This window comes from Myripristis murdjan, chromosome 16 (genome assembly GCF_902150065.1).
Source record: "Myripristis murdjan chromosome 16, fMyrMur1.1, whole genome shotgun sequence".
Taxonomy (NCBI): domain Eukaryota; kingdom Metazoa; phylum Chordata; class Actinopteri; order Holocentriformes; family Holocentridae; genus Myripristis; species Myripristis murdjan.
Window position 1 is genome coordinate 34,221,466 of NC_043995.1, and position 24,934 is coordinate 34,246,399.

General features: G+C 45.4%; 1 protein-coding gene across 1 annotated transcript in view; it reads right to left on the reverse strand.

Moving 5' to 3' along the window:
- Window positions 1–960: 960 nt before the first annotated feature.
- Window positions 961–24,934, reverse strand: part of LOC115373871 (collagen alpha-6(VI) chain-like) — a 73,426-nt gene continuing 49,452 nt past the window's right edge. Inside the window, exons 23-42 of the mRNA XM_030072484.1 lie at window positions 24,786–24,821; window positions 24,587–24,649; window positions 21,244–21,306; window positions 19,163–19,225; window positions 18,594–18,656; window positions 18,314–18,364; window positions 17,719–17,754; window positions 16,872–16,934; window positions 16,721–16,783; window positions 12,823–12,858; window positions 12,689–12,725; window positions 12,297–12,308; window positions 10,606–11,099; window positions 9,824–9,920; window positions 8,823–9,503; window positions 8,534–8,627; window positions 8,181–8,329; window positions 5,387–5,557; window positions 2,646–2,693; window positions 961–2,145 (exon numbers count right to left, since the gene is read on the reverse strand). Of these exons, the coding sequence (XP_029928344.1) occupies window positions 1,970–2,145; window positions 2,646–2,693; window positions 5,387–5,557; window positions 8,181–8,329; window positions 8,534–8,627; window positions 8,823–9,503; window positions 9,824–9,920; window positions 10,606–11,099; window positions 12,297–12,308; window positions 12,689–12,725; window positions 12,823–12,858; window positions 16,721–16,783; window positions 16,872–16,934; window positions 17,719–17,754; window positions 18,314–18,364; window positions 18,594–18,656; window positions 19,163–19,225; window positions 21,244–21,306; window positions 24,587–24,649; window positions 24,786–24,821 (2,496 nt within the window). The 3' untranslated portion in view covers window positions 961–1,969. The remainder of the gene's footprint in view (window positions 2,146–2,645; window positions 2,694–5,386; window positions 5,558–8,180; window positions 8,330–8,533; window positions 8,628–8,822; window positions 9,504–9,823; window positions 9,921–10,605; window positions 11,100–12,296; window positions 12,309–12,688; window positions 12,726–12,822; window positions 12,859–16,720; window positions 16,784–16,871; window positions 16,935–17,718; window positions 17,755–18,313; window positions 18,365–18,593; window positions 18,657–19,162; window positions 19,226–21,243; window positions 21,307–24,586; window positions 24,650–24,785; window positions 24,822–24,934) is intronic.

A 24,934-nucleotide genomic window follows, 5' to 3' on the forward strand; every position in this document is an offset into this window, starting at 1 on the left:
CGGCCTGCCTGCTGTTTGCTGTTCCTCGTCAGACTTGCTCGCTCCCCGCCATCTTGGCTCGGGCTGGACTCAACATGTCAACGGCTCTGTGAGAGGGAGGCGACGGGAGAAAAACGCACCGCACATGGAAACATTATTTTGTTTTCAGACTTGTTGGACGGCAAACTCTGCTACTATTGAAAACTAAAATTAGAACAATCACCTGTCCCGTCTCCACAAACCACCGTCACACCACGTCGCTGTGAAGCTGACAGCCACATGAGTTTAATCTTTCACAGAATGACGAGAGATTGACTATCTGTCAGTCTGGCTTTTCAAAATGCAACGTTCATGCAATCATTTCCAGGTTTCAGATTTGTTTTTGTGAATTTATCACAGTCCCCTGAGGTTTTACTGTTGGTGTGTCGTTTACATGTCAAGTCGTGATGCAAACCTACGTCAGGACTTTCATTTGATGCTTGATCCAGAGAAAGCCACAGAAAACAGCTGGGCTGCACAGAAGTGAAGTTGGCATGCAGGCTGCATGTGAGGCTGGCCTCAGCAGCAGCTGCAGGTCTGATGGCAGGGCTGCAGACAGACACCAGCTCAGACACAGACACCGCAGGCACAGACCTCGACCACAGCCCGTGATCATAAATACACTAAACGCCGAAGAAGAGAAATGATGAACATTTTCTGAACTGTCTGATTTATCGAGACCTTCAGGTTCTGTTTGCTTGCCATGCAGGGAGATAGTTGAAGTAAAAAAAGGCTAAACAGGACAAGAGAGAGTCATTTCAACAAGCATGTCTATGGTTACTTGTCGGGGCTGACGAGGTGTGGATGTGGAGCTCATTAACATGAACACAATGACAGTGACGCCGCCTTTCCACCTCTGTGAGTACAAAACTTTTATTAGTGCTCATCTTTTATACATCTGGCCTCTGACTTCACAACTTAGCACCTGATGCTTCTGATTCGCTGAAGGAACCTGGAACAAGACGTTTCCTGTGTCGCCGGCCGGGTCCATGTGGAACAGTGGACAGGTAAACAGTCAATCATTTTCTGAAGGAAAACATCAATGAAAAAAAAAAACCTACTCCAACTCCAGTGGGTGCTAAACAAGAATGAAGGTACTCTGTGGCTGAGGAATAAAATAACACATGAATATTCAAGAAAAAATACTATAGCAGCTGTTCCCTGTGATCAAAGTGTTAATAAACCTTTAATAAATCTTTATTCAGGGGCCGGTCTGATCAGGGGCCCAAACGCAACAACAGGGCCGCTGAATAAAGGCTTTTCACTTCAATATCACACAGGAGATCTGCCTCGGTACGACGGCGCATCAGGGCCACTGCGGGGAAGAAAAGGGGTTGTTGTTAATATTCAGAGAGAAAAACTCTGAATTTCTGAGGTTGATGTTGTAAATTTACAAGGAAAAAGTAGTTTTTCTTCTGCTCTCATTTAGTAAGAAGTAAATGCTGCTGATCTTCCCATCAGCCTATTCAGGAGAAAAGAACACACTGAGTTTGTCTCATAAATTTTCCAATTTAATCTTGGAAATTCTGAGTTTTTTTCTCAGAATATTACCCCCCAGCTTCATCATTTTTTCTCTCTCTCTACAGCGGCCCTGATGCGCTGTCACAGCCTTGGTGTTGCATATATTTTCTAAGGCAACTTGTGTTTTCCTGATACATGTGGTGTGTTTTCAGTCTTAACGCCATCGAGGCCCAAGCGTCTCGTTTTTCACTGCAGACAAAAACCGGATTGAGCCGCTGGTTTCCTGGGTCAGACCGGCGGCTGCAGGGTTTGCTGTTTCCAGTGAAAAGCTGCAGACTCTTGGCCCTCAGAGCTGATCCAGAGGCAGCTGGCGTCTCCCCAACTGCCTCTAAACCAGCAGGAGCCTAGGATGTCTCCAGAGGCTTCTGATGGTGCGTCGCTCCGCCCGGGACGATGTCTTTGTCAGCGCTCCGCTTCCTCCTCCTTGTCTTCATCGGCTCTTGGTCACACAGAGGTGCTCGCACTCCTCCTGCGTCGGGAACCGGTTGCCGTTGCCGCCGCAGCCGCCGTACCAGAAGCGAGAACATTCGCTCTGCACGGTGTCAAAGTACCACATCATGGTGTAGTTCTGGCAGCCGCCGGCATCCTGACGGAGGAAGCAGGCGTCTGCACGGACACAAAAATACAACAAAATCACAAATACAAAACACGTTATTTAACTGAAATAAAAATAGAAACGAGACTTCGGGAACCCTGGAGGCAATACAGAAAATAAAACATGCTTTATTAAACTTACATTTACATTTTTTATTGAACTTGTTGTAGCACAGGCTCATTATTTTAGGAATTGTGCATGACTGATATTTTTTTTATTATTTATTATTTTTGAATTAACATTTTAAAAAATTCTCATGTACTCCCCTAAGGGGACGTGTACCCCCATTTGAGAACCACTGCTGGAAATAATGGTAGAACAATCACTCACATCACACACATAGTTTGGGATCATGTAAATGTCTAGCGAAATGAAACCTGAGTAAATTCACTTGGATTAAGTCCAAAATTGGAGAAAAAAAGTGATTTGCAAGTTGGCCAAAAAGAAATAAATGATTATTAATGAGATATGGCTGCATGGCTCAGCCCTGCTGCCGGCTGCCGGCCCTCACCTGTGGACAGGACGTCGCTCGGCTCGGTTCTCAGCACGGAGCTCGGATCTGTCAAAGCACACAACCAGCCACAAGTCACACATTTCATCAGCAATATAGAATCAATATGTAATCAATATGTAATCAGAGTGTCGCTCGCCGTGCGTCAAGCCTGCAGCCGATGACCTCAGCAAATTGTACAGTGGTGGAAAAAAGTTTTCGGACACCCTTAAAATTTTACACAATCTCAAATATTATCATGAAGTATTTGTGGAAAAATCTTTTTTGTGTTTCAAAAGGTGTGGCTGCATTAGACAGATACAAACAAATACAAATTATATTTTTTTGTTTATTGTTTACAAGAAAAACTAACAAAACTAAATTCTTGACAGTTTAAATATGCCAGTTCTCAACATTGTCGGTATCAAAGTCAACAAATAATAGACAATGTGTTTAAAACTGAACAAAAAATAAATAAACCATCACATCATCAAATTAATATTTAGTAGCCCTGCCATTGGCACGTAGTAGAGCTCTAATCCTGGCTGGCATGTTCCCCACGAGCCTTTCACACTGCTGAGGGATCTTGTCCCATTCTTCTTGAATTACTGCTTTTAATTCTTCTAAATTCTTTGGTTTACGCTTTGAAACAGACCTTTTGATAATCCACCACAGATTTTCAATGGGGCTCATGTCCGGGGATTGAGCTGGCCACTCTAAGACCTGGATACTGTGCTCCTGCAGCCAAGCTCTGCTGGCCTTGGATGTGTGGCGAGGGGCATTATCTTGCTGAAACATCCCGTTTTTACCTCGACGGAACAGTGCACGCGCAGAAGGGAGCATGTGGGTTTTAGAGAACGGTACAATATTTGGCAGAGTTCAATGTGCCATCACAGACAGTGAGATGACCAACACCAGCAGCACTCATGGTCCCCAAACCATGATACTGCCTCCACCATGCTTGACCGTAGGTACTGTACATGCTGGAGATAATGCTTCGCCTGGCCTTCTGCGTACCCTCACGTTAGCAGGAGGAAGATAAAGCTGGAAACTGGACTCATCTGACCACAGAATCTTCTTCCAGTTCCTGGCTGTCCAGTTCTTGTGTGCCTGGGCCGACGATGCCGGGCTAGCCTCTGTCTCTCATTGATCAGGGGTTCTTGATAGCCTTGTAGGACCTTAAGCCATGATCTAAAAGTCGGCCACGTGCAGTGCGGGTGGAACACTGGACACCAGTTTGGTTTGACCACTGCTGCTGAAGCTCCTGTGATGTCATTCGGTGGTTTTGCCTGTACATGCGGATCAGGATGCGGTCATTTCTTGCTGAAGAAACCCTCAGACGCCCAGATCTTGGTTTGTCTTCCAAGCTGTTGGTTCGTCTGTATTTCTGCAGAGTGTATCTTACTGCTGAAGGACTGCATCTGCACTTCCTGGCTATCTGGCGGAAGCTGGACCCTTCCTGGCTGAGAATCTTTATCTTCAGGCGTGTTTCCTGCGTTAGGTTCCTTGTTTTAGCCATTTTTGTGTCTGAAGAACTTTCAAATGTGCTGGCTTTATATAGACACGAAGCTTGGCAACAAAAATTTTGTCTTTTAATAAAAAGAACGACCTTCATCACTGGTACCAAAATGACCCAATACTCAAAATTTCTTATGTATTTTTATGGAACCAATCAATTTGAAGTTTTTAATGGCTTTTTTAGGTTTTGTTTAGTGTTTTGGCTGTGACTGGACTAAAAGAAATTGCACTTGAAGACCTAAGAGTGATTCTTAATGCAATATTTCACAAATGCATGGGGTGTCCGAAAACTTTTTTCCACCACTGTACTTGCAGCGATAAGGAAAACTATTTTCCCAGTTTTTTCCACATAAATTTGTAACTTTATAATCTAAGGAGTTTTTTCTCATAAATTTGTGAGTTAATCTCAATAAATAGACCACTTGAACCTCAGAGAATATCCACGTTTTTCTCTCATGGTGAGGGTTGTCACAATAGCAGAAAGTCAGTGGTCGATACCAGCAGCACCAGAGACTGTTCCACTGTTCTCCATACCCGCTTCCATACCACGGAGAAAAAAAAGAAAAAATCCTATTTACTTCAACATGCACTGCTTTATTAAAATCTGTTGAACATTCAAGTACTGAAAACAAACAATAAGTCATCTGTGCTTAAATTACAACTTCTTAGATTGCACAGAATTCCACCTGCAGTGTCCAGCAGAGACATGACAGAAATATGGAAATAATAAACAGGCTTATACATAATTAGAAAAAGAAACAGCTTCTTAACGGGAAACTTCGATGGCATCGTTTGCATATTTTGTTTTTGTGAATTTATCACAGTCCCCTGATGAAAATCCTTCCATCCCCGCCTCTGCCTGTGTTTCTGCTGGACGAGCCGAGGCTCAGGTGTGTTTGTCTCTTCTTTGCCCACACCTGAACGAGCGTAAATCGTGCGTATACTGCCCCCTTCAGTTCCATAAGAATATGTTACGGCCCGCTGAGGGCTCAAGCTGAATAAATACTACATCCGAATAAATACATTTGATGCCTGCGTTGCCATAGAAAGCGGGTGCGGTCATGTTTTTGGGCTGCTGGCATCGACGTGGTACTGAAGTTTCAGTTTTTGTGACATCACCGCTCAGAATATGGGTCCATCATTTTTTTCTCTACAGTGGCACTAATATGCAATCATACTTTCAAATTAATATTAAGGGGAAAAAGTGGTTTGTGCATCTGGCCCGGTGTGTAAGAAGGACTTACAACGGCCTCGACACGTCTGGAAACACTCATGCTCCGTGTTAAAGCGGTTGGCATTGCCGCCACAGCCGCCGTACCAGAAGGGAGAGCATGCACCAATGGCTTTGTCAAAGAACCAGCACTGGACATAGTCTGCACACTGCGAACCAGAGTCTGCATCCAGCTCACACTGCACTGAAAGCAGAACACACACATTTACAACAGCGCACACTCATCCTCCTCCTGGCGGAGCTTCTCAGATCTTTGAGGAGGATTCAGGCTCCAAGCCAAAGGAGAAACTGCGTCTTCTTAGCATTAAATAATCCGCATTTGGCAGCGATCACTCTGGCAGGTGGAGCGGTGTGCCTCATCACACCAGCCTTCTGCAGCACAGCTCACAGGAAATCTTTTGACTCATTCTATGTCATTTCAACAAATGGCCAACGCTCTTGGGTCTCAAATTCTGAAATTTTCACCAGTTGTTCCTTATTTATCCAATAGGCACACTGTAAAATGTTGTTGTTTGCTCGGATGGATACTTTTTGAGATACGGCCAATTTAGTGAGGGGGGTATGTGGTGATTTTGGTGCAATTTTAGTGGTGCAATTTTAGTGTAGTTCTTGAGATACTGACACCTGAAAATGAAGGAAAAATAATAAAGACGCGCGAAAATCGCACCAAAATCGACACATACCCCCCTCACTAAATTGGCCATATGTCAAAAAGTATCCATCCGAGCAAACTAAAATTTTACAGTGTGCCTGTTGGATAAATAAGAAACAACTGGTGAAAAATTCACAATTTTTTGAGACTCAAGTGCGTGGGATGTCCTGAAAATTTGTGTAAATGACATGGAATGACCCTTTTGCTTGTCAAAATCACAGCTGCGCAATCTGACAAAATCCAAACCATCACAATCTGATAAACATGTCAGCAAAACCTGGCCACCTGCTAACGAGGGGTGGAGCGACACGTATGAAGCTGCTGATCCAGTATGGCTGCCAACACAACGCAACAGGCAGCGAGCTGACTGCCCCTCCCACCCTGAAAGAAAAACACTGGGAGGCACGCTAAGCTAAGCTAAGCTAAGCTAAGCTAGTTTGTGGTAGCATGGCTGGTACAGCAGAGGCAGCAGCAGCTCTGCTGTTTGGGGGGTCTGCTGCACAAGAGCAGGTTCCACCAGGAGAACCTCAAACATGATGAATCATTTACGCCGATGACGCTCCGCTGTGCCAACAGGGGGGGCCAGACAAAAACAGGCAGCGACACACACACACACACACACACACACACACTGCAAACTGTCAGCGCCGCCGCGGCCGATCAGCTGATCCAAACAGGGCAAAGGAAATTCCCGCGGCAACCAGGACGCTTCCAGCGGCGGATATGAGAGGCGACTCTGTGGTGGAAAACGCAGCTTCCACAGCCTGCTGAGTGTGGCTGAGCCCCAGTACACTGTTCCCACTGTTCCCACTGTTCCCAGTTCAGTCAGAGCCTCAGAAACTACAGGCCAACAGAAAACCAGCTGGTCTGAGCGCAGACACACAGTTAGCTAACTGTCACAACACATCACCTCACCGCTGGATGAAGCCATCATCATCATCATCATCAAACAGGTCAGACTGTGTGATTAATAAGCAGCTGTTAGTATGTGTGTTGTATCTGTTTTGCCAGCGATGATTTGACAGCCTCAGTGTGATCGCCTCAGACTGCAGAGCTGTGTGTGCACACTGTGAGGTTTCCTCTGGCTTTTTAAAGTATTATTATTGTTATATTAGTTGTTATATAATTATATAATATGTGATATTATTACTGTTGTGGGACACAGGACATAAAATCTTCCTGACGAGCTTGGAGCTTCTTGCAGGATCGTGCCTGAAGCAGGATGTTTAGTGGCTGAAGTGTGTGAGCTGCTGCCTTGTATCCATCATCTTGTCAACATAATAATAACACTAAGAAATATTCATTTTAATTAATTATAATTAATTATACATTAACAGCATGCACCTTTATGCTATAGATATTTTGCAGATCTATTTCATTATAAATATAGTCTATTCAAAGGTTCACAGCTGAAAGGTCTGCAGATATATTTTATTATATTTTAGTTTTTATTACTCCTTATAGGATATCCACGGATATCTTTTTTATAACTGGAAGAAAAGTTTCCATGACCTGACAAAACTACAAAATGAGAGGAAAAACAACAACAGCTTTTTGCTAAATGCACTGATGTCTTGGAGTTCCATTTTTGCATTTTGAAGAGGGATTTTTTTGCATGTGGATTGTGATGGAAAGGATTTTTCAGTTTCTCATGGAGTTTTTTAAGGGACATTTCAAGTTGTATAAAGTGGGAAGTTGACATAATAGATTTAATAAATCTGTTTAATGGAGGCAATTCTTTTTGTTTATTGACTTTTTGGGAGTAAAGGTTTAAGTTAGTGTTTTATCCCATCTGTAGCACCTGTGTGCCAACACACCTCTGTGATCTAACACAGCACACACTCTGTCACAGAGCTAGAGCCGGTGCAGGTGTGAGACGTGAGAAGCTCTGCTGGAGGAGGAAACATGCCGGAGCTACAGCACGACTCATGCACACACACGTATCTCACATGTAGGGTTAGTTCATGTGCAGTGTGATGAAACTCACATTAAAAAATTAAAACAGAGAAGTTAGAAAACAGCGCAGATGCAATCAGGCAGGAGCGGGACGTCCTGAGCAAAGCTGGGGCACAGCTGCACCCAAAATGCTGTATTGTGTGTGTGTGTGTGTGTGTGTGTGTGTGTGTGTGTGTGTGTGTGTGTGTGTGCGCACTACCGATCAGGTTAGGTCGTGAGGGGACACTCTGTGCATCTCCTCTGGACAAAGTATCGATGACGTCCAGCTGGCCGGCCTGCGTCGCCGCTCCTGTCTGCTCCTGAAACTCCTCCTCTTCCTCCTCCGCCATCAGCTCCGCCTCGCCCTGCCTGTACACACACACACACACACACACACACACACACGTACATTACTTGACATCACAAGCACATGATTCAACATCCAGTGAGTATAATAGCAGCCAGTTTGTTCAGCTGTTATAATCATCACTTTTATCATCATCATTATTATCATTATTGAGGTAAATCACCAGATTACTGAAGTGCATGTAAAAACAGTGACTGTTCTGTTACCCGTCCAAAAACACTTCCTGTCCTTGTCCCTGCTGGCTCTCCAGCTGGTCGCAGGTTCGTTTGAGAGAGGCGGGTGGGTACGTGTTCATTCCCCCTGAGACAGATCCAAGTCAACACCATGTCACTTCCAACATTTACACACAAAACTCTAACGTTCAAATCTTGCATGATTATGATCACGTCTAATCTGAGGGCGTTTTCACACCTGCAGTCCAGAGCTGGATTCAATCAGCCTAAATGAGGCAGGTGTGAAAACGCCCTGAAACTGTCTCCCCTGTGTGTCTCTTACTGTTGAGGACGTTGAGGAAGACCCTGAGGAAGCGCTGGGCGTAGCCCTGCTCCTCCGGCTTCAGATGACCAACATGGATCAGATGCTGCTGGACGGGCAGGCTGGCCAGCTCCTCCACCTCTGTCCGATTATAGTGCTCTCCCACGGCCACCACGAACAGCGCCACCCCCTGGCACTTGGCCTTCTGGGAGATGTAGTGCAGCTTGGCCCGGTCCCAGTGGGCCGTCTCGGCGCCCACCACGACCAGCAGCAGCTTGTTCCTCCTGGGCCTGTTGGCCTTGAGCAGCACCTCCCTGAGTGCAAACTCCAGCGTGTGTCCCAGTGCCGAGGGGCCGCCCTGCTGCTGCATGCTCTGCACCAGGTGCCTCTTCATCAGCCCCTGATCCTGGTAGCCCTGCAGGCCGAACTCCAGCTTGGCCGCCGGGCCGGCCGTCGATGCCCCCCCGTATAGCTGGCCGCTCTGCTGCACGATGGCCACCCGGGCCTGGCCGTCAGCCCGGCGGGGCTGCGGGCTCACGGCCAGCTGCTCCACCACGGAGCCCAGCAGCTGCTGGACACCGGCGTACTGGTCGGCCTGGATCTCCCTGGAGCCGTCCACCACCATGGCCAAGTCCACATCAACCGCCTGGGGTCTCGGGACCTCCTGGACGCCGGCACACTCCTGCAGAGGCCTGCAGGGGTCTGCAGAAACACAGCAGCATCATCCTCCAACATCCTGCTCAGGGGCTTCAAATGCTCCTGGACTGACTGCCCTTAACTGGCACCACATATAAAGTCTATGGTTAAAGAGGAACGCAATAGTTGCATGTTTTTTTGTTGTAATCTGAGTTGTAATCTGAATACTAAGTAGTCATAAGATACAACATATCTGGAAACCAGTCCAATCACTGTGCCAATGCAAGCCGTCCATCTTGAACAGGACCAGATGCTGACAGTAGCAGCACCAAACTTGCTGTTTCTTGTTAGATGTGTGTGTGCCTTGACTGAGCCTCGCTGCTTACCGTAGCAGATGGCGCAGTGCTGGACCCTACTCAGCTCAGCAGCCAGGTTCTGCGACCTCCCCAGCACCGTGAAGATGGAGTTCCCCGTGTCATCAGCCTGAGACAAAACAGCTGTCATCATTTCTCAGTTCAGTCTCTGCCTGCCAGAGGTACAAAGCTCTCTGAATAATTCTCAGAGGGATTTCCTCTGGCTTGTGGACAGTTGGTGACACAATTTAAAATCCACAAAAAGCCTTGCTTGTTTTCCAAGCTGCACCCCCTTCTACACAATCCAAGCATCATTTGTCTCAGTGCTTCATCATCTTTCATTTGACTGTTATCTGAGATCATGACGTAGTTTATGACCCAAGTAACTTTATTCAAGTGCAACTTGAATCTCAGCACTGAAAACTTCAGGCAAGAGACATTAATCTAATCTGAGCTAAAAAGGGAGAATGAGTGCACAAGGAGCTGGAATGAAGAAATGGGTTCAGCGGAGGAAACCTCCTCCTGCTGTTTTGATTGTACTGGATAATGTCTTCAGCTCTGATGCAGCGCAGTGATTATAGTAAGAATTTACTAAAAATAATAATAATAATAATAAATATTCATCTGGATTTGAGATCTGGAGAAGAAAATGTTGTTGGCAATAGAGCCAGGCAGGAATGATAACTGCTGACTGGACGTTCAAACTTTATTTCTGGAGACTACAACATCTGGTTTGGATGCAGAATGCCTGAGAGGGAGTGCCTAAGTGTAAATTACATGCCATCAGTTACCTGTGCAGGTGAAACCACACCCACCTCAAATACCTGCCGGATGGCAGGGCTGCTCTGCAGAGAGACGACCACCGGGACGATGTTGGAGGCCCGGTACTCCATCACCGCGGTGACGATGTCAGATGAGTCCTGGGACGGCCCGCTGGAGAAGAAGACGGCCACCTTCCTCATCCTCACCCCTTGCCGGACACGCTTGAAGATATTGTGGCCCACGTAGCGCATGGCCGCCCCCAGGTGGCGCCGGCTGGCCGTGCGCTCCAGGGCAACGTTCTTCACGGCGTCGATCAGCTGCTTCTTGCGGCGGTAGTCCTGGAAACGGATCAGGTACTTGGTGTGGGCACTGTAACCCACCACGGCCACGCGGGCGCCGGTCGGACAGTTGCTCTCGGCGATGGCGATGTCCTCCAGCAGGGAGAGGAGGGCGGAGCGCATCCTCTCAAAGGCGGCCGGGGTCACGTCCTCGGACATGTCCAGACCAAACACCAGCTCGGTGGGATAGGCCGGACACGCCATCCGATCTACAGCCGAGGAAGGAGAGTAACCAAACCTTCATACACACCATGTTTCACAGCAGCAACACACTCCTGCTGCTCACACTCAGGCCCCAGCCGAGGAGCTAACGCCGGCCAAATCACCTTTTAAATCACTGCTCAGCACTTTTATGAACCGGCTGTTGGATAGTGTCATATTTTATTCTGTTTATTTACTCCCCTCCCCATTGCCTTGCACTGCTTTAAATATTGCTGTTTTTTTCCCCTGTGCTCACCTCATGCTGTTTCTTCTTTCCTCTGCACACCCTTCTAATGATTCGGTAAAGAACTTTCTCTACAAAATTGATATATAAGTAAAGTTTATTAACATTCCAAATTTTGCTAAGGAGTCAAAGTACAGCTTTCTTACACAGTGAGTTAAAAAAGAAGCTTGACACTGATTTGCCTTTTCTTTACAATGACTCTTTAAAATATTATAGGTGGTCAAAATACTTGTGAATCAAATATTTAGTGAAGGACTGTAGGACTTAGGACTATATTATAATATCAAAGTGCATTTTGGTGATAAATCGGGGGTAACATCTCCACATTCATCTGATGGATCACCATGAAATTTGGTGACAACATCCATGTTGCCAAGAGAATGAAACCTGTCAGTTCTGGTGATCTTACAGTGACTAGGTAAGTGAGTAACATTTATTTATAAAGCACATTTAAACACAGCTCAAGCTGACCAAAGCGCTTTGCAAGAGGACAAGCTGCTGGTTTGATTTAGTTTTTTTTTTTGTTTTTTTTTTTCTTAAAAATGCTTAGTTTAAGTTTAGTTTTTATGAGCTTCAGTGTTATTTTTAGTCTTTTTTATTATATGGTTTTTTTTGTCAGGGACAAAAAGGTTTGTGAAAGTAAAAACATCAAACCGTTTTCAAAAATGTCCTCACTGAGGAAAGACAAACAACCAAATAAACTGACAGATGAAAACTTTAAGACAATTTGTTTTAGTTAATTATATAACCCCACAATACAGTTTCTGTTAGTGATCATTTTTTGTAAAGCCTCGTTTTTATTTTTATTTCAGTTGAGAAAAAAAATTTTTTCATTTAGTTTCCATTATTTCATTAGTCGGTCAGCCAGACTGCAGAGAAAGACAAGATGGTTCTCCTGTCATCTGGTTCCCTCAAACTAACAGGTTCTCATGAATGAGAAAGACAACATGAGTGTACTTACCAAAGGAGCATGCTGTGGGGGAGAGAAGAACATCATGAGAGATGAGCTGGGATTACTGGACGATACAGGACAGTATACTTTCACAAAAACTGATTCATAAAATTCAGTGTTTTTTGTGGCATGAGCGCTTTGAACTCGAGTGACAAGAACCCAGTTTGATCAGGAATGGGGCAAAAGATAAACTTTTTAACACGTAGATTTGAAGTGATGCTAAATTGTTCCTCTGAAAATATCCTTGATAGTTTGTTGTTGTCTGCCTTGTGACTTTCAGCTGTGGGTGGTTGTTTACCATCCAGTCACTGAGTTTGACTTCTGAGTTCATTAAAATAATAAACTGCTACTTGACTAAAGCCAATTGACTGATTTTTTGAGTGTGTGTCGCTGACACTCACCACAGTTGTCTCTGATGTAGGTGATCAGCTGGCATTCCTGAGACAAGACAAACATGAGGTCTGGATGTCGTGAAAAAAATCTGATTGGGCAGCGCTGGAAGTTTCAAAGTTTAAAAAGTTTGAAATGAACTTACAGTCATGGCTCTGACTCCTGGAGGACCTCTGGGACCCTGAAGGCAGAGGAGAGCAACCACAAGCCTGTCATTCAGTCACCATCATCATCATCATCATCATCAACAGCATCATCATCATCATCATCACCATCATCATCATAATTATCATCATCACCATCATCACCATCAGGTCATGTGTACTGATATTTTCAGGCATGTGTTTTTTATCACTGCCTTTGGTTTAAAATGGCAGTGAAAAAAACAGACTGTGCAAGTAAATGGGATATTGTCTACATCCCTAGCATCTACGCTGGGAGTCCCACAGGGGTCAATTTTAGGGCCACTGCTTTTCTGTTTATATAGTAATGACTTGCCCTCTGTCTGTAGTGGCATAAATATGATTATGTATGCTGATGACACTGTTTTATATACCCATGGGAAAAGTGCAACAGAAGTGGCCTTGTTCTTTACTAATAGGTGTAAACTTAAAACATATCCTGAGATTTTAGTAAATGGGCAAAAAATAAAACATGTAGAGCAATTTAAATATCTCAGGGTAACTCTAGATCCAACACTCAGCTTTAAAGGCCATGTCAAAAAGCTGAGAAATACATTGAAATGTAATTGAGCAAATTTTAGATATATAAGAAACTCTCTAACCATTGAGGCATCAAGTACATACTTAAATGCAATGATCATCCCCCACCTCCTGTACTGTATTACATCTTGGTCTCAAGCATGTAAACAGTTGCGTAACCCCTAGAATCATTGTACAAAAGCAGCCTCAAGATTCATGACAAAAAAACATGTCATTACCATCATTGTCATGTACTTGCTAAATATGGCCTTAACTTTGAAAACTGAAGAAAACACTCAAATGTATCTCTAATACACAAAATCATTCACAGTGCTACTGCTCCCCCTCTGAAAAAGTTTGTAATACTCTGCTCCGAAAAAACTGTGCGAGCAACTCCAAGAATTACGAGGGGTGAGTGTAGCATCCCACAACGCAGAACTCAATTTGGGAGTTCTTCCTTCTCATGTGTGGCCATGAGGCAGTGGAATGTCCTTCCCGCAGAATATACACTACCAGTCAAAAGTTTGGACACACCTTCTCATTCAATGTTTTTTCTTTATTTTCACTACTTTCTACATTGTAGATACATACTGAAGACATCAAATATATGAAGCAAGATACATGGAATTATGAAGCAAAGAAAAAAAAAAGTTAAATAACTCTAAATATGTTTTATATTTTACATTCCTCAAAGTAGCCACGCTTTGCTTTGTTGACAGTGCTGCAAACCCTTGGCCTTCTCTCAATGAGCTTCATGATGTAGTCACCTGAAATGGTTTTCACTTCACAGATGTGCCTTGTCAGGGTTCATTTGTGGAATTTCTTGCCTTCTTAATGGCGTTGGGACCATCAGTTGTTTTGTGCAGAAGTCAGGTTGGTACACAGCTGACAGCCCTTTTTTACAACTGTTAGAATTCATATTATGGCAGGAACCAATCAGCTAACTAAAGAGAAACGACAGTCCAACATTACTTTAAGAACTGAAGGTCAGTCAATTTGGAAAATTGCAAAAACTTTGAATGTGTCCCCAAGTGCAGTCGCAAAAACCATCAAGCACTACGACGAAACTGGCTCACGAGGACCGCCCCAGGAAAGGAAGACCAAGAGTCACCTCTGCTTCTGAGGACAAGTTCATCCGAGTCACCAGCCTCAGAAATGGCAAGTTAACAGCAGCTCAGATTAGAGCCCATAAAAATGGCACACAGAGTTCTAGTGGCAGACACATCTCTACATCAGTTGTGCAGAGGAGACTGCACCAATCAGGCCTTTATGGTCAAACAGCTGCTAAGAAACCACTATTAAGGAATAGCAACAAGCAGAAGAGATTTGTTTAGGCCAAGAAACACAAAGAATGTCCATTCTTTGTGTTTCTTGGCCCAAACAAATTGGAAATCTGTGCTTTGGTCTGATTAGTCCAAATTTGAGATCTTTGGTTTCACCCATCGTGTCTTTGTGGGACACAGAAAAGGTGAACGGATGGTCTCTATATGCATGGTTCCCACCATGAAGCATGGAGGAGGAGATGTGATGATGTGGAGGTGCTTTGCTGGTGACACTGCTGGGGATTTATTCAAAATTGAAGTCAACATGCCATCCCATCCGGTTTGCGTTTATTTGGACCATCATTTATTTTTCAACTGGACAATGACCCCAAACACACCTCCAGGCTGTGTAAGGGCTATTCGAAGGAGAGTGATGGAGTGCTGCACCAGATGACCTGGCCTCCACAGTCACCTGACCTAAACCCAATCCAGATGGTTTGGGATGAGCTGGACCGCAGAGTGAAGGCAAAAGGACCAACAAGTGCTCAGCATCTCTGGGAACTCTTTCAAGACTGTTGGAAAACCATTTCAGGTGACTACCTCTTGAAGCTCATCGAGAGAATGCCAAGAGTGTGCAAATCAGTAATCAAAGCAAAGGGTGGCTATTTTTAAGAATCTAAAACATAAAACATGTTTTAAGTTATTTCACACTTTTTTTACTACATGATTCCATATGTGTTCAATCATAGTTTTGATACCTTCAGTGAGAATCTACAATGTAAATAGTCATGAAAATTAAGAAAAAACATTAAATGAGAAGGTGTGTCCAAACTTTTGACTGGTAGTGTATCTTATGTACAAATCCACACACATTCTCATGCCAATCAAAGAGCTGGTTATTTAGTAAGCAAGTTTGCACACATCTGTGAGATATATGTGAGTATATGTGTGTGTGTGTGTGTGTGTGTGTGTGTGTGTGTGTATGAATGTGGTTTCTTGAGGGTTGGATTGTACTCTATTTGTGCTTGTGTTTGAGTGCGTGTGCTGGTGGGTGGGTGGGGGGTGATGGGCTGTTGGCACTCTTGTTCCTTGTTTATCTGTTTCTTTTGCTTCTGCGTTTTATCTACTGTGGCCACCATCTCATTTCTAGTCCTGTTAAATCTCTTTTTAGAATTGTTAATTTTTATACTGTCATACCTGCCCAGGGACTACAGGTGGAAATTAGCAACTGCTGCTATAACCTGGCCCAAGACATCTTTTCTTGTCCTACAAGATTAATGTTTATTTGTGCATCGTCCCTGTTTCAGATAAATAAATTTCTATCCTATCCTATGTGTCACCACTCCCAGTCGGTGTTTAACGGCATCACACATCGGCTCATGGTCCCAGGCCTGGTTGGTTCTGTACGCTGTTTAAGGAGCACGCCAGCGTTTTGGGTGAAATGGCCTTTTAGTGACTGTTTCTGACCCAAACTGAGACAAGGGGCTCTACTTTATGTCTCTGAGCTCCTGGCCTGCAGAGGGCGCTACAGGGCATTCAGACCCAGTCCAAGTCCACTTCTGCTGTTTGGACAGCAGCAAAAAGAGTCGCACCGCTTCACCGGCTGGAAGAGAGGTTTCACCTCCGTACGTCCAAATCAACACACATCTTTATATGAAAAAACTCAGAAGTCAGATGGTGGCGCTGTAACCTCTGAACACATTTATCCTTCAGTCTCCTCACACCACTGGAGGTGGAGGAAGATCCACCACAAACTAACTTTTCATCCAACCTCTCTGCTTTGTGTTTTTTAATTCCAGTTCCACATGATGGGCTGTGTGAATCCGACCGCTCCCGAGCTGCTGGAAGGTTTAATCGTCTCTGTGACGGAGCCGGGCCGGCAGCCACAGACCTCCAGTGTGTGTTGGGCTTCAGGGTATGTGTTCAGGTAGTATCTTTCATATGCAGCTCTGATTTGTTTGCCATATCTCAGTATATCTCTTTAAAATGACATGTTGAAACCAATTGGCCTTTCACTCAAATGAAGGTCACAGAAATAAAAACGCCCCCTCCTCCAACAAACCCTCCATCGTGCACTCACCCTGTGTCCCGGCAGTCCAGAGTCTCCGGGCACGCCGGGTTCTCCCGGCCGGCCTGTGTTCCCCTGCGTCCGTCAAATCAACAAAACAAGTCAATACTGTCAGTTTCCAAAGTAATGATGAATAAAAATACTCAGGCGGGGTGTCACTCACCCCTCGGCCGACGTTTCCTTTGCGGCCTGGAAATCCTTTGGTTCCCGGCTCTCCGGCCTCACCCTGCGCACCCGAAACAGAGCCAGAATAAACATCAGCAGGAAACTCTGCAGCGTTTCTCACAGTTACATTAACAGCTATGTGTATGGCGACACATATTTTTTTTGTTTGTTTAATCTTTTTCCTCTGTGTTATCTTTGGACATTGAGAGAAAAGAAAACAGCTTTAGTTTGAAGAGTTCATCATTTTCTGATCAGACAGACAAACTTCTGCTGTTTGCACACTGTCTCTCATCTCATTTGAACAGATATGAGTATGTAGATAAATGTAGTATCAGTTATTTATTATTCTCAGTATGCAGTCACATTCAATGCAACACAGTGACCTAAAAAGCCTAAAATGTCGGTCTCTTATTTTGAAGCCGTCCCTCAGTCGTTCCCATGGGAGTCGACTCGGCTCCGCCGACTAAATGAGCGTCAGACTGACGTGACCGACAGGAAGCAGCCGCCACACAGATATTAATGCCTGCTCCCAGCAGATTTGTAGTCGCGCTCTGAAAAACCACAAAAGCGACGGCTCGTTTCTTCTCGGCTGTAAATTCTTGTGAAAGCCTCCGAGGGAGGGACTCGGGTTTTGTTGCTGTCAAATATTTTGTACATTGGAGATAAGAGCCACCTCGCTCTTTATCTCTCGTTTCTTCTCCCTGCTCGTCTCTAAGCCGCTCACGTCTGTGATGTCAGGAGGATCATCTGTCTGCTGTGACCTCTGACCTTTCTGCCTCCTGAAACAGGAACATGTGATGTGGTTTGTTGAAAGTCGGAGATCAGAGGAACACGAGTGAACTCACCTGAGAGCCAGGATAGCCCGGGAAGCCAGGATCCCCCTGTGCAGAGACAAACTCTCAGTGAACGAGCAACTGTTCCATCAAATAAAAGACTGCAGCTCGTGCAACCCTTTCTTCATCATCATCATCATCATCATCATCATCATCAAATCATTATCATACACTGAGGGGGCGGAGCCAAACTAAACACACAGAGAAAAAACTCCTGGTGCCGCAATCCCATTTGTTCAAATCCAACTTGGTGCGGCTCAGACAGCCAATCACCTCCAGGAAGCTTCCCGCCTCAGTGCCAACCGGGTGCCGCCCCTTTTCAAACACACATGGCCTAGCCAATCACAGCTCTGGTATGTCTGCGCATGTTCTCATTGGTCCAGGTCATCGGCTTCTCAGGGAAACCGCATCAGGTCGACTGGACTGAGTTTTATGTCCTGAAGACGTTTGGCCTCGTATCCAAGCGGCTTCATCACTTCATGCTGTTACTGGACCAGATCAGCCTTTCTTACCGATAGAGGGCGCTGTTCCTCCAGAGCAAACAGAGCTCAGGAAGCAGCGGGGCTGATGGGAAATGTAGTTTTAATTCATTGGAGCTGGTTCCTACCTTGGCACCTTTGGACCCAGCAGGTCCGTATCCGTCTCTGCCGTCCTGCCCCTGGATCACAGCACAGAGAGAAATTACACACACACACACACACACACACACACACCCACACACACACACACACACACAGACACACACACACACACACACACAGACACACACCCACACACCCACACACACACACACACACACACACACACACACACAGACACACACCCACACACCCACACACCCACACACCCACACACACACACACACACACACACACACAGCTCCGTACCGGCATGCCTCTGGCTCCCAGTGGCCCTGGAATTCCCTGAACACCTGGATCTCCAGGTTGACCCTTCAACAAGAACACCATCATCATCATCATCATCATCATCGTCGTCATCATCATCATCATCATCATCATCATCATCGTCATCATCATTATCATCATCATCGTCATCATCATCATCATCATCATCATCATCATCATCATCATCAGGAGCTGTTTGCTCTATCAAACTGATATGATATTTTTCTGTATGTTATCCTGTCACCTTGTTTTTCTAATTTAATCCATGTGTTCCAGTTGAATCCAACTGAATCTAAAATTAATCTAATATAAAATCTAATCTGTTATGATCTAATCTAATGGAAAATAATCCAATCAATTTGGCTCAGTTTAATCTGATGGTCAAATCTAAACTTCTCATCTAATCCCAGTGCCAGTTTGTCTAGTCTGGTCAGGTCTAATCTAGTTTAATCTGATGTAGTCTAGTTCTGTGCTCGCTTAATCTGATTTAATCAGCTGTTGACGTGTGTGTTGGGTCATGGAGGCGTGACACAGGAAGTGATGTCACACACCTTCTGTCCGTTAGCGCCGCGTCGTCCGGTGGATCCTTTGCTCCCAGCTGATCCTGGAGCTCCCTGCAGCAAAACCAGCAGAGCCAGACCAGTTCAGACCAGTCAGACCAGTTCAGACCAGCTCAGACCAGTTCAGACCAGTCAGACCAGCTCAGACCAGTTCAGACCAGTTCAGACCAGTCAGACCAGTTCAGACCAGTTCAGACCAGCTCAGACCAGTTCAGACCAGCTCAGACCAGTTCAGACCAGTTCAGACCAGTCAGACCAGTTCAGACCAGTTCAGACCAGTTCAGTCCAGTTCCACCAACACACTCATCTACCGCTGACGTCTGACTGCTAAGGAGCATTCAACATGCAGCCTGATTTAATTTCTTCTTATGAAAAATCACAGAGAAATGAACACACGTCAGGCGGCGGGCCTCCTCTCCTCACATCTGACACCTTCATCTTTATTATTTATTATTTCAAATCAATCAATTTGGATCTGACCAATCAGTGAGCAGCTGCATGTTAACTCATGACAATAACACAGAATGTAGAATTAGAAGAGACACATGCAGCAAACACACAGCAGGCAGGTTTGACTTTTACCTGCCAGAAGGAAATAAAAGCTGCTCTTTCCATCTTTTCTCTGCAAAAAATCTGCTTTCATGTCGACCTTTTGATTTTCTGACAGCAGCTTTGATAAACTGACCCCAGCCTGCTGGCTGTCACTTTACTGCTGACGGACAGTTTGTAGAGCTACTTTATCATGAATCCTTCATTTATCATATCATAGAAACCTCTTACTTTGCTTATTACAGAGTTGTTAATAATTGGATGTAAATATTTCAGTTCAAGCCATCTGCGCTCTCTCCTCCTGTTTCCATGTTTCTCCTCGGACAGACGAAGACTTGACCTCGTGTTGTCGCTGTGAGGGTTGAACAGCACGTGCTGTCAAAATGTTTCTTGCTCAGCGCTAAAATCCTGTAAGGTGCTCTGGATTTGGTTCAAATGTCTCAGCCGGACTCTGCAGCTGAGCTCCAGACTCGATGCTGCTCAGCTCCTCTGCTTTGGTTTCTCTGCTCAGACTGCTGTGCCACATACCTACTGTGTAGTTTTATTTCCTCTATACTGTGAATAAAGTGTTTCAAACTCATGTTACCTGAGTACACTGGACACCGCTTATTCCCCAGACTCGTTTTGAGGAATGAAGCCTGGACCTCCTGAGGTCTTGTGGCCTGATGACTGACTGAAGCTGATCTGTTCTGACAACATTAACAAACTACATGCATGCATCATAAATAAGATAAGTGGAGGGCAGGCCAAACCATGTGGATTGGACTCAAGAACCATTGCAAAAAAAAATAAATAAATAAAGTGCTAATCAGAACCAGCTTTTTGTTGTTGTGGTTAAAAACATGATGGCAGCTGCCAACACGAGCTGCAGTGTGGCGCTGACTCTCTGACTCTGTGTTACCAATTCACAAATCCTGTCAGATGAGTTATGACTGAAAAACAGTTTCTGACTCATTCCTCATAATTCAAACCAGAGTCACTGCACTTCCAGACTTCAGCTGTAAGCGGCTGCCAAGACGTAAGACACGCTGTGATTAAGGCGTCACATATGACAACCGCAAATTTGCAAACACTCTCTCTTGTTCATTAGCACATTGTTGAAAATAATGCTGACCTCTGGAGCGTTTTAAAACTGAATATCAGACCAGAAATGATGACAATGCATCAGTATTTATTCAGCAGGGGCACGGGAAGGCAGCATGTCGGCCTGGACAGTTTGTGACTGTCAGTGTCTCATGTTTGGCATTCCAGCTGAGAACATTTAAACATTCAACCCCAATTTTTCTGAAATAAAAACATACAAGTGTCAAGTGACATATACAAATCAGGAATACGTGGATAATTCAGTTAAATAGTTAAATAGTTAAGAAACAGTTAAACAGTGTGACTTGGGGGTCAGGGTGTTCACGGCACAGATGGCCAGAATCAGTCAGTGGATATGAATCCTGTGTTGTGCTGAGTGGAGCTGCTTCTGCTCGCTGAGGACACCTGAGTGTCAACGTGGGAATAAACAAGGTACTGACCTGAGGTCCAGGCAGGCCCACCACTCCTCTGGGTCCAGGCTGACTTCTGACCCCTCTGTCTCCCTGCAGAGACAACAGGAAGCCGTTTAGACAGAGAACACACTCTCATGGCTCTACTTTATCTCTCTGAGTCTGTTTGAACTCCCTTTAACAGCCAGGTGTGTCACACCTTGGTGGGCTGCTGTTCTAATGGAGGATTCTCCAGGTAAGAAGGAAGGAGACGGAGTGAAAGCTCCCGAGCAGATCATCTACGGCGACAGCAGGACTCCATCTGAGCCAGTGTTAATTTCGTCGGCTATTTTTCAGTTTAGTTTTAGTCTTAGTCTTGTGTCAAATGCCCTTATTAGTTTTAGTCATATTTAGTCAACTTGTATTCTTTTTTTTAATCACATTTTAGTTGATGAAAAGTCTTGGCATTTTAGTCTAGTTTTAGTCCAAGAAAATCCAAAGTGTTTTAGTCTAGTTTTAGTCAATAGTCTTTTTTTAGTCTTTGACCTGCATCATGTTGTTTTTGTTTTTTTAATTTAACAATATGTTAAATTATTATTATTGTTTTAAAAATGTAAATTGCTTATCAAACAGACCTGACAATTCAGCGACCAATGAATGAGCAGTAGGATGCCTGTGATAACATAGATTGAAAAATAAGTGATACCTCTTCTCTGAATAGACAAGCTAAGCCAGTGTGCTGCTGTTAGCCAGTGAAAATAGAGCGGAGTGGCACCTCTTCACTTTGTTACACAATCTATGTCAGTGCGCTGCTGTTTTACTTTGTTCTCACCGCGCTAAGCTTCAGACAGCGCCGGTGGGTGTGTGCTTCTCAGTCACACACACACACACACACACACACACACTCACACACACACACACACGCACACGCACACGCACACACACGCACACACACACACACACACACACACACACACATCCTGGCATGAGCACACAGCAGCGCAGGAGGAGAAAAACTAACGCGCATCCAATGAATGCACTTTTTGGATTGTAATTTAAAAGTCTATGACGAAAAAATGTGTGTTCATTTCGTCACAGTCAGTGTTTAAGGGGATTGATTTCGTCTCGTCTTCGTCTCGTTTTCGTCATGAAAAAAAACATCGTTGACGAATATATTTCGTCAAGTCTCGTCTGACGAAATTAACACTGATCTGAGCTCCCTGAGGTGAAGCAGCGTCCCTGCCCTGTGTGTGGGACAAGCAGAGCGGACGCTCGCCGGCGCCCCCTATGGAGGCCACCATCACTGTCTGATGATGAGCTTCAGACAGCAGAGAGACCTGCAGCACTGACCTCAGATCTGCTGTTTGCTGCTCAGTCACTTTCAGCAGCGCAGCAACACTGCTCTGAGGTCAGCTCATTTTCAGAGCAACATGGAGCTCAGAGGGACAGGAGACACTCTGCTGTTTCCACAAGGGGGCGCTGCACGAAGACATGACACCTGAGCCACGTGGAAACTGGAAAACACACCTGAGTTGAGCCTGTTGTGTTATGTTTTATGTTTTTATGTTTATCTACATCTCATGTTCATGTGTTCATCTACATGTTCACACACAGAAATAATCCAGTTCACTGATGTTTTGGAACATTTAACACAAAACCAAAGTGTGATTGGGGCATCCAGGAACACACACACACACACACACACACACACACACACACACACACAATCTCTCTCACACACACACACACACACACACACACACACACACACACACACACACACAATCTCTCTCTCTCACACACACACACGCACACACACACACACACAATCTCTCTCTCTCACACACACACACACACACACACACACACACACACACACACACACACACACACACACACACACCCCCCAACATGTTTTTCTGATGAATTTCCCTGGAAGTTTCCCCAGCAGCCAAATGTTTCCCAGATCTGCCAGACTCTGTGTCCTGGATCCAGATCCTGACCTCAGCCTCCTCTGACTGAACTTCTGCTGGAGGCTGATGCTCCTCTGAGCTCGGAGACAACCCTCCCCCAAACACCCCTCCCCCCGCTGGACAGAGGGACGGCCGTCTCCATGTCTTTGTGTTTGTTTGAGCCTGTCGGATTTTCACCGGGTCCCTGAACTGGCCTGTTTTCACCGCGTGTGAAAGCAGTTGGCTAACCAGTGAGGAGGCTGATTCTGGGCTTCCTGCAGCTTGTTGCAGCAGCTGAACATGATCTGCCCGTCAGCCGGGCTGGAAGGCCACATGCAGACCGACCACCGACCACATGACAGTTTGAGATGCTTCTGACGAGCGGGAGAGTCAGTGCAACGCCGCTTTCTGCAGGCTTGATGCCTGCATCAACAAACTGACAGGCAGAAAACATGCAGTCAGCCTGAAAGCTGAGCTCCTCTGCTGCAGCTCAGAGATCCACATTATTCCAGCAGCAGGGACCTCAGGAGGCCGACTGAGGCACTATGAAGATAAATCCTTGTCATTTGCCTTTTAGCATGTGATCAAGCAACTTATGGCGCTTTCCCACAAGCACCTACTCGGCTTGACTCGACTCGACTCGACTCGGCTCGGTTTGTAAGCTTATCCATCAGGTGGTGGTACCTGGTACCAGGTACTATTTTAGTACCTACTCGGCCGGGGAGCTGAGTCGAGCTGAGTCGAGCTGAGTCGAGCCGAAACGTGACGTAAACGCCGTGCAGGCCACTGATTGGACGGGGAGCAGCGACACATGAGAGCGACTCCTTCACAAAAACCAAACCTGGCATTTTAAAAGAAAACAGCAGCAGTGACCGTGTGCATTGATCATCACTGAAGTCAGCGAAGTCGGAAAACGGCGAGCAAACTGGCACCGCGGTCACATGAAGAGGTGGAGACTTTTCAGCGGTGGAAAAGTCAGTTGAGTCAGTTGATAGCAACGGCATAGCAACGCGGCAGTGAGGTGGAACTCAACTGTAATGAAAAACGACTGAAACCGAGTCAAGCCGAGTAGGTGCTCGTGGAAAAGCAGATAACAGGAGACACAACAAATCTTTGAAATCAGAAATAAAAACAATCAGTTAAGGCCATGAAAATGTACATTATAGTATTGAGTTACAGTCCGTTGATGATGCGTTCACCTCATAAACCCTGACACGCTGCTCTGCCCAGCACCAGAGGGCACAAGTCGCTTTTCAAAGAACAACAGAATCAGCATCAGGATACAGACCCCGTGCTCCTGTGTTTACTTCAGCATCAGATCCTAACCACATTTTGCAGAATTACATCTGTCTATATCTATATATCTATATCTCTCTATAGATATAGATATATAGATAGATAGATATGAACTGAACCCTCTGGCCTGCCGTCTGCTCAGTTACCTGGGATCCCGAGGCACCAGGGCTCCCTCGCACTCCTGGATCTCCAGGCTCTCCAACAGCACCCTGCAAAATACACACACACACGCACGCACGCACGCACGCACGCGCGCGCACACACACACACACACACACACACACAGTAAGGGCAACAGGTGTGTAAAAGGGCAGGTGTGTGGAGTGAGCAGGGAGTGTTACGTACCTTTGGGCCCGGCGGTCCTCTTCTTCCATCTGGACCCTGCAGAGCAACACAGCACGCAGAGTTATTATGATTATTAAACTGATTATTAGTTTATTGTTTGTTCCTGGTTTCCTGTCAGACGGTGCTCAGCTGATCAGAGCACATCATGC